Source organism: Sinohyriopsis cumingii, chromosome 11 (assembly GCF_028554795.1).
Source record: "Sinohyriopsis cumingii isolate HCF-2022 chromosome 11, ASM2855479v2, whole genome shotgun sequence".
NCBI lineage: Eukaryota > Metazoa > Mollusca > Bivalvia > Unionida > Unionidae > Sinohyriopsis > Sinohyriopsis cumingii.
In genome coordinates this window covers 88,152,898-88,167,660 of record NC_142971.1, presented here as the reverse complement: position 1 = coordinate 88,167,660, position 14,763 = coordinate 88,152,898, and the positions used below count along the sequence as shown (strand labels likewise).

Here is a 14,763-nt window from a genome sequence, read left to right as displayed (position 1 = left end):
TTATTTGTTTTGTCGGAATTCTATGGTCTGTTCACCCTCTCTGCTGCTGAACTAGATTCCTGAATTGTGATGAAAAACAACACAAACGCCGAAAATTCTGTGCAGCTAGTTTCGCATTTAATGTATGCTTCTTCTGGCACGAAATCAATTTTATTATTTTATTATATTATTTTATTATTGAACAAGATTCTTAAACATGGGACCAGTCAAGTAACCCGTGTAAGAAATGACGTCAAAAATATACGTCATCCTCCGTCGTTAGGTTATACGTCACTTGCATTTACGCAGCATTACGATCAAGACTTGTTTTTCACACACACTGAACATTTTCGTAAACTTGAGTAGACGAGAAAGGAATTATGTCTTTCATTGTTGGTGATTGTGTTTTAGATAAGAGCTTCCTTGAACTCACGTAAGTTAGATAAGAAATTTTGTTTCAATATCTCCAAAATTATTGTTTTTGTCAATCTTACCAACTCTACTATTTTGTGATCACAGTGATCACATTCAAGAGGGCTCTCAAAACTCACTTATTTCGACTGCAAGAACAAACTTAAAGACCTAATAATGTTTCATACCTGAAATATTCTCAGCATGTTTTTTATTTTTTAATGTTTTTTTAATTTCGTGTTGTTTATTTTTGTAATAATATTATTATGTTTCTTATCTGATAGGTGTTGTCTAATGTTGTAAAGCGCTTACTGCATGGGGACCAGATACCGCCAGCGACCACTTACCGCCAACGTCATATTTCTCGCGCTCACGTGCGCTTTTTTACGTTCCTGCATAAAGATAATTTTGCAAGGCCAGTTTCCTTCATTCCAGTGAAGAAAAATAATTTCCAGCTATAAAGGTAAGAAAAATATTACTGGTGAACTCCAGTGACCTAAATTCGATTATGTAAACATCATGGGGGGGGGGGTAATTTTTTTCCATAAATGTCACTTTAGTACGTACGTAAGCTCTATGACAAAACAATTGGATATGGGACCTCAGATCCATGCAGACGACATTTCTATTGAAACGTTTTAAAAACTTTTATTCATCCATAAATGTATCCTCCAAGAATAAAATATCCACTTAAAAGTCATTGTTTATAATATATACACCAAAGGATCTCTTGAACTTGCACTACTATGACCGCACCAACAAATGATGTAGTAGCACAGCGTTCCTATACGAATGTAACTCTTGTCATGAGTTATTCCTAGTATAGGGGTCATCTCAAAACCATCTGTTTCAAAAGGGATGTAACCGTGACAAAACATCAGCTTATTATTAATTTTTGCTTCCCATTTATTCTCTCTCTCTCTCTCTCTCTCTCTCTCTCTCTCTCTCTATATATATATATATATATATATATATACTCTCTCTCTCTCTCTCTCTCTCTCTCTCTCTCTCTCTCTCTCTATATATATATATATATATATATATATATATATATATATATATATATATATATATATATAATGTGATTTACAAATGAAACACTACATTGAATTAATTAATAATTTATTGTAGAAAAATGGCAAAGCGTTTAAAGTATCTCCAAGAAGATCTATTGTCTGCCGTCTCGTCTGTGAAGAAGTTACAGCTCACCTGTAGTCAGGCCTCCAGGGAATACAATATTCCAAGGAAGACAATCGAAGATGCTCTGAAAGGTCGATATTTGAAACATGTCCCTGGACCAAACAGAATGCTGGATGCAACAGAAGAAGATGCGTTAGTATCATACATGAAGTATATGCTACAGCAAGGTTTCCCAATGACAAGGGCTATTGCTAGAGGGTATATCATATCCATTATGAAGAAAAATGAAAGAACATCTCATTCAGCTCCGAGAAAGGTCCCTCAAATAAATGGTTTAGAAAGTTTTTCAGCCGACATCCAGAACTCAGAGAGAGAGAACCAGAACGACTTGATAGGGGGAGGTCACGCATGTCCAATGAAAATGTCATGAACAGTTATTTTGCCATTTTGATGGACACCACAAAGAAACTTGGCTTAGAAAAGGACCCAGGCAGAATATTTAATTGCGATGAGACTGGTTGGAGCGGAAGGGAGAAGCCACGACAAAAAGTCATTGGCGTGAAGGGCCATCACACATATCAGCAAGCTCTGTTATCATCTGGACATATCACTGCCCACATTTGTATTGCTGCAGATGGTAGAGTCCTTCCCACGTTTCTAATTTTTGAAAAATCTTTCCCCCATACAGCCTATAAAGATGGTGTTCCAGGTAACTGGCTGTTTGGAACATCAGAGTCTGGATACATGGACAGCTATCTTTTTCTGACATGGTTTAAAGACCTGTTCATTCCAAATTGTGGGAAAGATCGCCCAGTGTTGCTGGTTATGGATAACCATGACAGCCATATCAACCTGGATGTAGTTAAACTGGCCAGAGAAAACCATATTGAGCTGATTGGACTTCCTCCACACAGTACACACATTTTGCAACCTTTAGATGTTGGAATCATGGAGCCTCTAAAGATGAAATTCAATTCCATTGCTCTGAATCTTGGATTCATCAATCAGCATCAAACTATCAACAAAGCTAAGTTTCCAGTAATTTTGTCGTATGCAATTGATAATGTGTGCTCTCCAGCCAAAATTAAGGATAGTTTTAAGAAGTCTGGCCTTTATCCTCTGAATCCAGATGCAATTGACAAAACGCAAGTTATGCCATCACAGTTCATCTACAAAGTCAACTCTAGCCAGTTCCCATTGACATCATCCCAAACTGTCGCATTAAAATATCCAGATCTGAATAGTTCCACATGTATAGAAGCAAAACCTTCAACATCTTTGATTACAACTTCATCATCTGCATCCAATTATTCTTGTGACAAGTGTGGATCTTACTTAGGTGGTAATCCATTAGTGAAGGAAGGCATTATTCCCGAAGCTTTATCTGATCTTTTCCCCCCAGTACCTGCAAAGCCCCAAACAGCAAAAAGAAGATGCATCACTGAGGCAAGAGTGATAACTAGTGATAAATTTTATCAGCATCTTCTTAACAAAACTGAAGAAGAAGAAAGAAGAAGAAAAGAGATTGAATGCAGGAAAATACAAAGAGAGGAAAGAAAGAAACAGAGAGAAGTAGAGAAAGAATATAAAGGAAAATACTATGGAAAGGGGAGAAAATCATCAAGCAAGAAAAAAAAGAACGATGTATGTGGGATATGTAACAAGGCCGAACCACCTACTATTGATGATGAGTCAAATGTAAATTGGATTTGCTGTGACTTATGTGAGAAATGGTACCACCTGGCCTGTGTTGGTTTAACAGATGAGGAAAATGTTGATGAAACTTACTTTATTTGTACCTATTGCTCTACAAAATCAAATTAAATTGAAGGAAATGCACATTTAATACATGTTTCAATTGACAATTTAAATGTTCATTTTAATGTTCATTTGTTACTTTTTGTTAACTTGTTTGTAAACTACTGGAGGAAAGAGAGGGAGCCTTTGGAATATAGAATTTATCGGTATGTGCAACCTACAAATGTATACAACCCTCTCTCTCTCTCTCTCTCTCTCTCTCTCTCTCTATATATATATATATATATATATATATATATATATATATATATATATATATATATATATATATAAAGCTGTTTTAAGCTTTACAATCACTGATAATGAAGATGTAATTCTTAAATAATGAAGAAAAGATTAAGTTTTTAAGAAGTTATACATACAAAGCAAATAATTACTGTAAGTGTAAGTGGTGCATATGATATGGAATTTAAGTTTTAAATAAAATAAGGTTTTGATACAAACCCTATTATGATGCTGGTCGTCATTGTGACGCATGCGCGACTCGTAATGTTGGTTTCCGTCAAAACTACCGAGATGCTAACTATCGGTTGCGTTGGTTGCTAATTGTACGTGAAGTAGAACTTTCCTTTTAAAGCAAGTGAATTCTGCGGCATGAAATATTAATGTTTTGTTGTTATTACGCAGAAATAAATCATATCTCAATTTCTAATCGTCAATAACGGCACTGGCGGTAACTGGTACTGTCACTGCGAAAGAAGGGACTCGTTATTATGGTTACTTTACGGTATTCTGTAAGGCATGACTGTAAGTTTTTCATTACATTTTTCTTTTGAAATATTCGTAAAATATGTAGAGATTAATTGGATAGAATTATAACTTTCAAATATTTCTGATTATTAAGAACGCGTTGAGAAACTTGGATAAAGTGGCGGTAACTGGTCCCTTGGCAGTAGAGCTTCTAAAGATTATGCGCTATACAAAGTCCTCATTATTATTATTACTAATATTTCTAACGTGTCTTTTCTTTAGACATCAATGGCATGGCATTTTAATGCGAGGGTTACTAAAGTTAACGATTCTGGATAAAGTCATTGTATGGAAATACATATAAGATATTTATAGGACGGCAAAATTCAACATTTATATATTTTTATATAAAAACAATAGGATAAATAATTGCAATTCTGGATTCCATTGGACAGCATTTCAATCTTATTTGAATCCAGCTGAGATAAAGGTATACCAAATACAATAAAAATACGTACTATAGTCACATGATAGGTACACGGATATTTAATATAGTCCCATGATAGGTACATAAATAGGTATCGTCGTGCCACGATCAACATAATTAAAAGCAAGTAAGTTTGGGGTTGATAATTAACTTTCCACTCTCTCTCTCTCTCTCTCTCTCTCTCTCTTTACTATTTTGTATTATCATCGAAATTATTATGTGTATAATCTCTTAAAAATGTCCCTCTGTTCACCATTGTCCCTGCTTTCAAAATATAATTTAAAAGGGGGCATAACTTTATAATCAAAAGATTATACCATATTTACAATTCAGCGATCTTTCTTCGGGTAAGCTTTGTTTTATTTTCTTAAAGTCCACTCTGACAACTCATGAGTAGATGAGTTTCATGACTGGTCATAACGTATCATATACAAGGAGTGAAAACGAAATAATGATTTTGATCACTTTTTTTTCTCGTGAAAATGATACATTGATTCAATTCAGAACTTTAATGGTACAAAATTTTCATCGTTTACTTAATTATTTGAAGGAGACCTCTTGACTGGAAAAAAAATAGAATTTAATCTAAGTAGTTGCTGGAATACAGGTACATGTAATTTACACCAACCACATATACTCAAACAAGGCACGTTTTAATGCAATCGATTGTGGAAACTTTAACGTAGAAAGCTAGTACTTTACTGCAAAGCATTTTAAAGAAATGTGTTTTGTTTCTAAATTGCAGAGACTATTCTGTCTGGATAAAGTTTTTAAAAAGGAAGTCGAGAATTGAGCTCGAATTCAGCCAGAAAGCCGCAGAGTGGACCAAGGATGTCCAGAAATATATGGACAGTCTTTCCAGTGAAACGTGGACTGGTGAGTCTCTCTCTCTCTCTCTCTCTCTCTCTCTCTCTCTCTCTCTATATATATATATATATATATATATATATATATATATATATATATATATATATATATATATATATATATATATATATATATATATATATATATAGTTAGTTAGTTAGTTAGTTAGTTAGTTAGTTAGATAATGAGGTCAGTTACAGCACGTCTATAAATCCATCTGTCTTCTGTCTATCAGTTTGGAATTCCATTTAGTGGTTCCAAAGAAAACGTGCACGAGAAATCTTGAGAGATCGTATTTACATTCATGCGAATGTAACATGGAAATGCAGCAGTACATTTTATAAGGAGACTCCCATATTGTAGACAAAACATTTTTACCACGTGTGAATTGCCCATCCAGAGGGAGTTTTGATCAGCTCGGTTATCGAAAATGTTAGGATGTTTGGGGATGCAGTTGGTGAATATTTTGGCGTGTTTCGATGACCAATTTGATATGCAAATCGTATTGGAAATGTAACACATGTAACAAATCTTGTAATAATTACACCTGGTGGACAATATTGATTTATTGTTGTTATTCAGGGCTTGAGGAAATGAAGAAAATTGCCAGTCACCACGTCAGTCACTTTCGAGAGGGAGCAGAATTTTTTGCCAAATCAGCAAAGATTGATAAAGAGGCAGCTGATAACATGAGAGGGTATGTTAGAGATGAGCTTCCCAATATACTACGATTTGTTTGTGTGTCTGCAATGTTTCTTATTTCAAAAGGAAATAATAAAAGTAATATAATATATAAACAAGCAAAAAACACAATATATGTCAGAATATTTGCCAAGAAATGCAAATGAAGTCATGAGCTGGTTGGAAATTATGGAGATTGGTTTCATACTTTAGTTCTTATTTACTTAACAATGTCCAGCATCGTGTTAATATTTAATTAATTTTAACTAGAATCACCGTTAAATCTATAAAACAGCAGTTTATTTGGCTCGTCACAAAAAAACTGTTGTTTTATGTTTAATCACTATTTTTAGATTCCGTTGGATGAATTTTGAAAAGTGAATATGGCCATGTTCTATTAATTCACACGCATGCGCATACAATTTTAACGAATCACATTGGACGACTGCAAGTTGCTCAAGTCGGTTAATGAAATTAATATCAATATTCAGTAATTATTCTTGCCATATGTTTCTCTCAACTCACTGTTTTATAGACTCGTTTCCAAAAATCAAATGAAGTCTACAGATCTCATGGAATGTAGAGAGGCTTTAAATAAGCAAATAAATTATTACCTCAGATGCAAGGCCGACATTGAAAAGCAAAACGGGGTAAATATCTTTAATACTTTCTGAATACTGTGAATTTGCAGTCATTGATGCACGTAGACACATTTGTACAAAATGAACGTGGGCATCCGATTGCACGAGACACCTTATTACATGTACATCCATCAAACAACATATTTCTAACCAAGTAAAAATATTTTAAACTAATAATGAATGGGTCAACATTATAAATATTAAGGAAAATAATGATAAAATTTGAGAAAAGTACGCCTCACAGAGAAGAATCGACTCTCGAAATAAACTGGCGAATCAATTTTGTGATTGAATCAAACCTGCGTTAAATTTGAGCTGTTTATGTGCTCAGATACCTTAAACAACTACTTTTTAAACCCGTGTTCCATTTAATTAAATTGTCTTTTTTATATATAAATACTACTTTGAAGTGACCCTTATACAAATACCATATCTTTCTCCTCATAAGACAGATTTGACAATAAAATGTGCTGTGCTCGAGATTAGTATTTTATTTATATGCTATATTGCAGAAGGTGGACAAAGCCATAGATCGCCTTAAATCACTGGCAACTGAAATGGAACCAAACAAAAGACAAAAGATGGATGAGAAAAAATGTAAATCTGCTATCCAGAAATATCGAGATATAATCCAGATGGAGGGAGAAATGAGAGAAAATTTGCTCTCAGTAAGCCTTTTCTAACATTTCTAATTTACTACAGTAGTCAAGTTTGGACTGGTATCCGGCCTAAATCCCTTGTATGTCCCACGTGTTCTCCTCTCATGCATCTTTGGCACTACTTTCGATAATTGGTGTAAACTGGTAGAGAGAAAGGAAACCCATCGAAGATAAGTTGCCATGACAATAGTTCTATCAAAAGACTAATTTTTAATAATATATATGCATGAATGAACTATATCTTCTACATAAACATTTTCGGATCACATTATATTTACATGTGCGTTATTATTATTTTACCCTAAACATTTCTTGTTTTGTCAATTTCTCTGATACAGTATGTGCAAGGCTTTTTAGTCCTTTGCATTATGTCTCGAAGATTTCAACTTGGTCTACATGCTGCCTCTCTTACTTGTATTCAAAATCCTGAAATCAAGTAGTATAGTTTTGGTTTTGAAAAGATATTATATATTCCCCTATTTAAAGTGTTGTTGGTACATGGCCTCTAATACACTCCATCGTAAAGGTATCATGGTTTGTTATCTTTATTCGCAATCAGTTTTGTTCCTCCGCTGCTTGCAGAAGGTGGCCTGGGATATCTTCATTTGGTGCGTCATTTTGTCCGTACGTCGTGCCGTAAAATTAGCTTGCGTATTTGTATACATAGCCGATGATCTATTCAGATTATTAAGCCATTACAACAAACTTACAATTTGTAAACTTGTTGAATTTTTGTCCAAACTCTTGTAAGTTTGGATAAGAAAACTCCAATTCAGATAGAGAAATGAAATTTGGTATTCATTCGTATTTATTCTGAGAGTAACTCGCTCGATTTTCAGACTTTAACAGCATGGAACAATTTTCTTTTATTTAACCATTTGTCTATATATTGTTGTGCTTGAAGGTCGTGTTAGCACGAAGAAGAAAACCCCATTTGAGGTTGACACGTGATATGTAGAATGCATGCTTATGTAGATGGCCACATTATATTCTCATTCTTCAATTAAAAAAGAATTACACATTTTACCTTTTTGAAGCTAGAAAGTACGCTCTTTGCAAATAGAAGTCTAATAAATATTTGTCTTCAGTTTTCGTATCGTATTATACTAGAAATTCTCAATCTCCGTATTCTCGATTTAAAATTTCCCTGTGCTGTCTTTACCTTCATTTCTTGTGATCCTTTTTCTTAGCTGTCTGACCTTTATGAAGACAAAGCCTTCGTGTTTGCCTGCTCAGAGGTAGACACCTTTGTCATTACTTGGAAGAAGTTCTATCTCCAATATGTCGGCTGTGCTTCTTTACTCTCCAAAAAGACTGAGTAAGAATCTTTAACTACCTAAAAATAATATTGTCTACACACATATAGTGATTTACGTTGCATTCCGTCTGGCTTCCTAAATTACCCTTTGTTTCACACACATTCCTGAAATACTTCCTAACGTAATACTTCAATCAACTATCAGTATTTTTTCCCCAGTGGAACAATGCAAAATGAAAGACAACTCATTCAAAATTCGCTACCCACGCGCGCGCGCACGTATGCGTAGAGTTAATCGCTTTCTTTGACTGCTACGTAGGATTTTTGTACAAATCCAAAATCGGTTGTGGGAGACTCTTGTTCATTACCTTTGATAAGCAAGCCAGCAAGTCTAATTTCTCGTTTATTCTCATTATTCACTCGGCAAACATGTTTGTAGATATATCTATCCGTCAGTTGTGACTTCTTTGATGGCATCAGAACCAGTTCTTGTGGACTACTTCTCCCATGTCACAAACGAAGACATACAACCTACTTCATAACTTTCCCAAAGTTTTTGTCACCTACTTTATGGCTATCAAATCAAATGTCATTCAATGTACACCCGTATTGTTCCATATAAGACGTACAAGTTATGCTTTTTTTCTTCCTGCTCTTGTAACAATTGTTTTTATTTGAATTCACGTTTGCCAGAATTGATTGTTTGTTATCTGCCAGCTAGTTTATGTACTTGCATGTATTCTGAAGTACATCATGTCCCAGACGTGGACAATTATTAAATACTTTCTTACAATTTTTCCTGTTGCATCTGCAAATTAAACTTTCCATATGTCTGCTAATTTAAAATTTAATTTTTGAAAATTATTTTTGTATGTGAGATCTTTGCCATCTTTACAGATCTTGATTTTCTTTTACTGATTTCTAAGTCAGATTGTTTTAGTTGATTACAGTATACACACTGCATCTATTTAAGAGTATATATTAATAGAAAAAGCCTAATCGTTGAACAAAGCATACTTTTGGGGCATTTATCTTTTATTATTCCTCTTCTAACAGTAATTTAGTTTGTTTGTATTTTTCTCTAAACTATACACTGAGCTTCGGACTTTCTTAAATCAGAAATGGTAGCACTGCTTTGTAATTAGACCACGGTGTAGTAAAAGCAAGTGAATATATGTTTATTTACCAGTCCAGGTAGTATTGAATGCATTTTCGTTTCTTTCTAGCGACCCTTATCTAACAGCCTATCAGGAAATAGTTGCAATAGATATAGGGAAGGAGGCTAAGGACGTTTTGGCTTTTTCAAGGGAGATAATTCAACTGCCTTCCATCAAGGTATGATTTTAATGCGATTAAAACTAATCTAATATAAGCTGTCAGACAGGCTGATTATGGTTATCAAGAACTTAAAAGTCCGAAATTTGCGTCCGACGGGAGAACCACTAAAAATTGTAGTGAAGCATGATTGATTTGACAGGTGTAGTCTCGCTAACATGTGAATAAGGTTTGGTGTGAGAGGTCTGTTCTAAGTTAATCAGTCATGTTTTGTTCAGCATTGATGTTAATGGCCATATCACCAATGCTAATGTTCATATCACCAATGTTAATGTCCACATCACCAATGTTAATGTCCACATCACAAATGTTAATGTCCACATCACCAATACTAATGTCCATATCACCAATGTTAATGTCCATATCACCAATGTTAATGTCACATCACCAACTCTCAGTAAATTACTAATTATTGGTGATTATGTTTACCGTTGACCAATCTTATTGCAAACCATGTGTGAATTGCCTTGACATTTTTCAAGTTATACCTGTCAGTAACTATTTAAAAAACAAAAAACAATATTAAAAAAAAATGGAGAGAAAGCAATGATAAATCGACAGAGGCCGTTTGTGAACGAAATTAGATGCCGTACACTGGCTTTTACAAAGTGACTTGGTCTTCATCTAGGTTATGATGGTGCTTATTTGTTATGAAATACAAAAACAATTTAATTTAAAGATTCAAACTTTATTTTATAAACTCATTTAATTTAATGAATGAAATGTATCAGGGGATAAGGAGAGTACATAATTGTTTGACAATCGTTGTCCGATTGTATATAATACAGGAAGTGCTGTCTTATTTTAGAAAAAACAAGTCCCAGATAAAGTGGTGGAGTTGTTGGGATTCAAACCTGATTTTACTCTGCTGAACATTCATCAACCAGATGTTAAGGTTGAAATGGTCGAGATGCCAAAGACGACAGCGGAGGAGCTTCGAAAAATTCCAGGTAACGTCTGTGTTTAAAATGTATTAAAGGATATCGAGTTATGAACATGCATCTCACATACTTGTTGAATCCAAAGTATATAATGTGCCCGATTTACCAATAATACTCAGGTATATGTCGAGTCTAACTGCAAACATCGTAGACTCTGATTTATCTTCGCATAATGCGCCGAGAGATCAGGCTGTAAATTGTTTGTTCAATTGATTACTCATAACGAAATGCATTGACCCAGATCTTGATGCGCGTTATGTGATGCAGATCTAGGTTTATACATGAGTAAATACGATAGCCATTTTGTGCACGATTAAGGCAGAAATAACTGTAATTTCGCTTACCATTGTTATACTGTTCTGCCGTCCTTGCTGTTCTTTTTGGTAACTTTTACAGAGCATGATGTATCATGGACGCTAAATGTTGGGATATTTTGTATGTAAATATACTTAGATACAAAGTATGCAGATCGTAATGAAAAAGTAATATCTGCATTCTAAATATCTCTTGAATATTAATTTTCTTCAGGTGTAGAAGAGCTAAGAGAAATGATGTGGTGGTTGAGGCCAGGACCTCACGTTTATCCAGATCTTATATCGGCCCTCCTAGACTGTGAGTAAAAGAATGTTTGAATATATATACATACCTTAGTGGACATCAATAAATAGATAGATAAGAAATTAACTGAATGAACAAGCAAGCTAGCAGCACATTTGACACGGGGAAGAGGCAAACTATGATATTACCAGATTAAACTATGTTCCTTTTTCGCTTCTTATACCAAAACCTTTGAAAGTACTATTTTTGCATGGTTTAACAGCACGTCAGCATTATACAGACTTCATAGTTTGGATTAAAAGGAGACTTCTAAAATTTAAATGGAAATACTCAACCGAAAAAATCTAGGTAGATAAAACCTTTCAAAATTAGATGACAGAAAATTAAACACTAAACCATAAAAGAAAAAAATAAGGCAAATTAAACTCGATACAAAATAACATTATCTTACAATTAGTTATAAGTACCCATTTTAAAAGGTAAGGACCTATTTCATAATGCGACAGTCTTAATGATGGTATGTACATGTATCGGTTCTATGGTCATCATTTCCGGACATGAAAACAAAAATAAATCTATTTTATAAGACCAAGCTTGAAAGGTGTCAGAAATATTTTAAAAAAATTATTACATCGCTCTGATTTAATTATTTGTTTCAATATTTCATTTCCTAGGCGACGAATGTAAAGATTCAGAGGAACAAACAACCCAGACGAATGGTAAATAATAATCAGTCTCTTCTACTATTCAGGACGCTTTTTTGTCCTTTAGATTTTCAGTAAATCTTTGGAGGGTAGAAAATAAAGATATTATGTTGGGGAAAAAAATGTTTAAAATACAAGTGTTTCAAAGTCTTAACAATTTACCACATATAACAATATTAAAGAGAATTTGCTATAATAGTAAAGACTATTTGATATTTTTTGTGTTCGAAGCAGATTAGGAATTGAATACGTGGAGCTGAAAGCAGGGTCAAAGCTATTACCATTAAATACATGGAGGTGGGAATTGATTCATGTTAAGTCATGTGTGACAACCCCTTTGTTTTTGGTCATTCATTTTATTGTATTATATTTAGTTCTCGCATGATAGAATAACAGGGTTGTTTTATTTCTTTTGACGCAGAGACGACTGTTGTGGGGACAAAGATGATATCTTCATCAGAAAAGGTTTGTTAACTTTTGCCTACAGAAACAATGCTTTAATTTTCCTACAGAAACTAGACTTTAATTGTCTACAGAAACATTGTTTGAAACTTCCTGCAGAAACATGATTTTAATTTTAATTTGGTGATACATAAACCTCGCTTTTCTACTGTATCTTTAGATGATACATAATCCTAGGGTTTGTACTGTATCTTTTGATGATACATAAACCTCGCGTTTCTACTTATCTTTTGATGATACATAAACCTCGCGTTTCTACTGTATATTTTGATGATATATAATCCTAGGGTTTCTACTGTATCTTTAGACAAGATAGGTGACCAGCAGTGTTTCTGTCTCTTTTTTTTGTTAGAAGGATAAAAGTAAATCAATTTAAGAATGGAGGAACTAGATGAATGTAGATTATATAAACTTGAAACAAAATGGGCTAAATGTCACAAAATATGGTTATAGTTTGTCTAACTAAACACATAATCAGAGAAGTGGACAACTGAACCTGATCATAGCTGGTGTCTCTGCGTCGCATCACATGATCAGTCTAATAGCTGCGACACTTTATTTTCATGAGATAAGTCATGTTTATATTGATTCAGGAGAAAGTCTCTACATGGGCTTACAGTTTTTATAAAATGTACAAATATATTTAGGTGACAGTCTCTACAGGAGCCCAGTTTTCCGCTAAATTTAAATAAGAAAAACTGAGCGGAGCTCATTTAATTCTGATACCGATTGCTGCACCGGGAAAAATGGTTATTTACTTGATATTGGAAGGTAATCTATTAAACAAAGGATGTAAATGATGTCCTTATCATTATGCATGGTGAGACTGGTATTGGATGAAGATAAAGCCCTCCAAAATCAGCTGTATGCTGTCTTCTGTGCGCATGCATGCCAAAATATTAATCACCTAGGTAAATAGACTATAGAATATGTAGGTATAACTGCATTTGCGATACCTTATTATAGATTTAAAAATTAAAATATTCAGAAATGTGTGTGTATGTTAAAAATATTTCTTTCGATTCTTTATTACAGAGAAGTCCCTAAGATGCGTAACTATCTCCAACAAGAATTTGAAGGCACATAGACACGTGAGAAAACAGAATTCCGTTCGGAAAGTGGAAATATTAAATATGTAAAGGAATGCGATTGATTGAAGTGCGATTAATTCTTTCCTTTAAACTTCAAAGATTCTTCCTGTACATAACTTGATTTGGTGAATAAACCTGTATTTTAAACAGCGTCTTTGAATTTTCATTTTTTAAATTATGCAATACCTATTGGTCATTTATTTCGTTCACTCAAATACATTGTTTCTGGCATCACAATTTTTCAGTTTTAGTTTAACGATGTAACATTTAACTAACATAAAATGGTCGAATTTGCTTTAGACCTTTGAAACAAAAGACACCTAAGTCGATTGCATACATATCTAAGGAATAGAAATATAGTTTTTCTATGCAATTATATTCAGTCTTTTTTTACTGTTATAAAAAAGCTACGAAAACTATTTTTTGTTGCATTGTTTGATAGATTGCTGCACATGAAACGTAAATCATACGCATGCACATACATATATATACATACATACATACATACATACATACATACATACATACATACATGCATGCATACATACATACATACTTTGTGGGCAAACTGTTCAAACGTTTCGATATCAAGCCGTGTGTAGGTCAGGGCTGTATCTTGTCTGCTTGGTTCTTTCTTGTAATGATAGATAATTTAATCACTGACTTGGATCACAGTTTGCGTGGACTAAATCTTGCCTATCTTCACCTGCCTTGTGTCATATTAACAGATGACACAACAGTAATGTCCAATTTGCAATCATTCGATGCAACTTCTGCTTGATACACTTTCTAACAATGCGAAACGGTGCAGCCTCAGATATAACGCAGATGAAAGTTGCACTATCTTGTTTACTAACAAAGTATGACTGTTATCTCTTCTTTTCTGTTTGGCAAATCTCCAATGCCAGTAGTCAAAAGTAAGAAGTATGCCGGCATACCTCTAACATACAAATTAAAACCAAACAACGCGATAAAAGAAGCATGCGATAAAGGCAAACATTTGCTAAACTCTTTATTTTATTGGTATCAGAGACGGAGGAA

The 14,763-nt window shown here is 33.9% G+C and overlaps 2 protein-coding genes across 3 annotated transcripts; both read left to right on the top strand.

Annotated features, from left to right (window-relative positions):
• The first annotated feature begins 296 nt into the window (after positions 1-296).
• LOC149788931 (uncharacterized) lies at positions 297-13,973 on the top strand. Of its 2 annotated transcripts, XM_089975805.1 has the most exons (12): positions 297-412; positions 5,271-5,401; positions 5,975-6,089; positions 6,609-6,723; positions 7,227-7,382; positions 8,564-8,691; positions 9,858-9,966; positions 10,775-10,916; positions 11,436-11,519; positions 12,140-12,184; positions 12,591-12,634; positions 13,667-13,973. In XM_089975805.1, the coding sequence occupies exons 1-12, from the start codon at positions 360-362 to the stop codon at positions 13,676-13,678; spliced, it is 1,134 nt and encodes a 377-aa protein (XP_089831931.1). In that variant the 5' UTR covers positions 297-359; the 3' UTR covers positions 13,679-13,973. The 2 variants fall into 2 exon arrangements, with proteins under 2 accessions (XP_089831931.1, XP_089831932.1); XM_089975806.1 differs by lacking the exon at positions 5,271-5,401 and having other exon boundaries at positions 307-412.
• LOC149788932 (uncharacterized) lies at positions 1,881-3,426 on the top strand. Its single transcript, XM_089975804.1, has one exon. The coding sequence runs from the start codon at positions 1,939-1,941 to the stop codon at positions 3,352-3,354; it is 1,416 nt and encodes a 471-aa protein (XP_089831930.1). The 5' UTR covers positions 1,881-1,938; the 3' UTR covers positions 3,355-3,426.
• Positions 13,974-14,763: the final 790 nt, after the last annotated feature.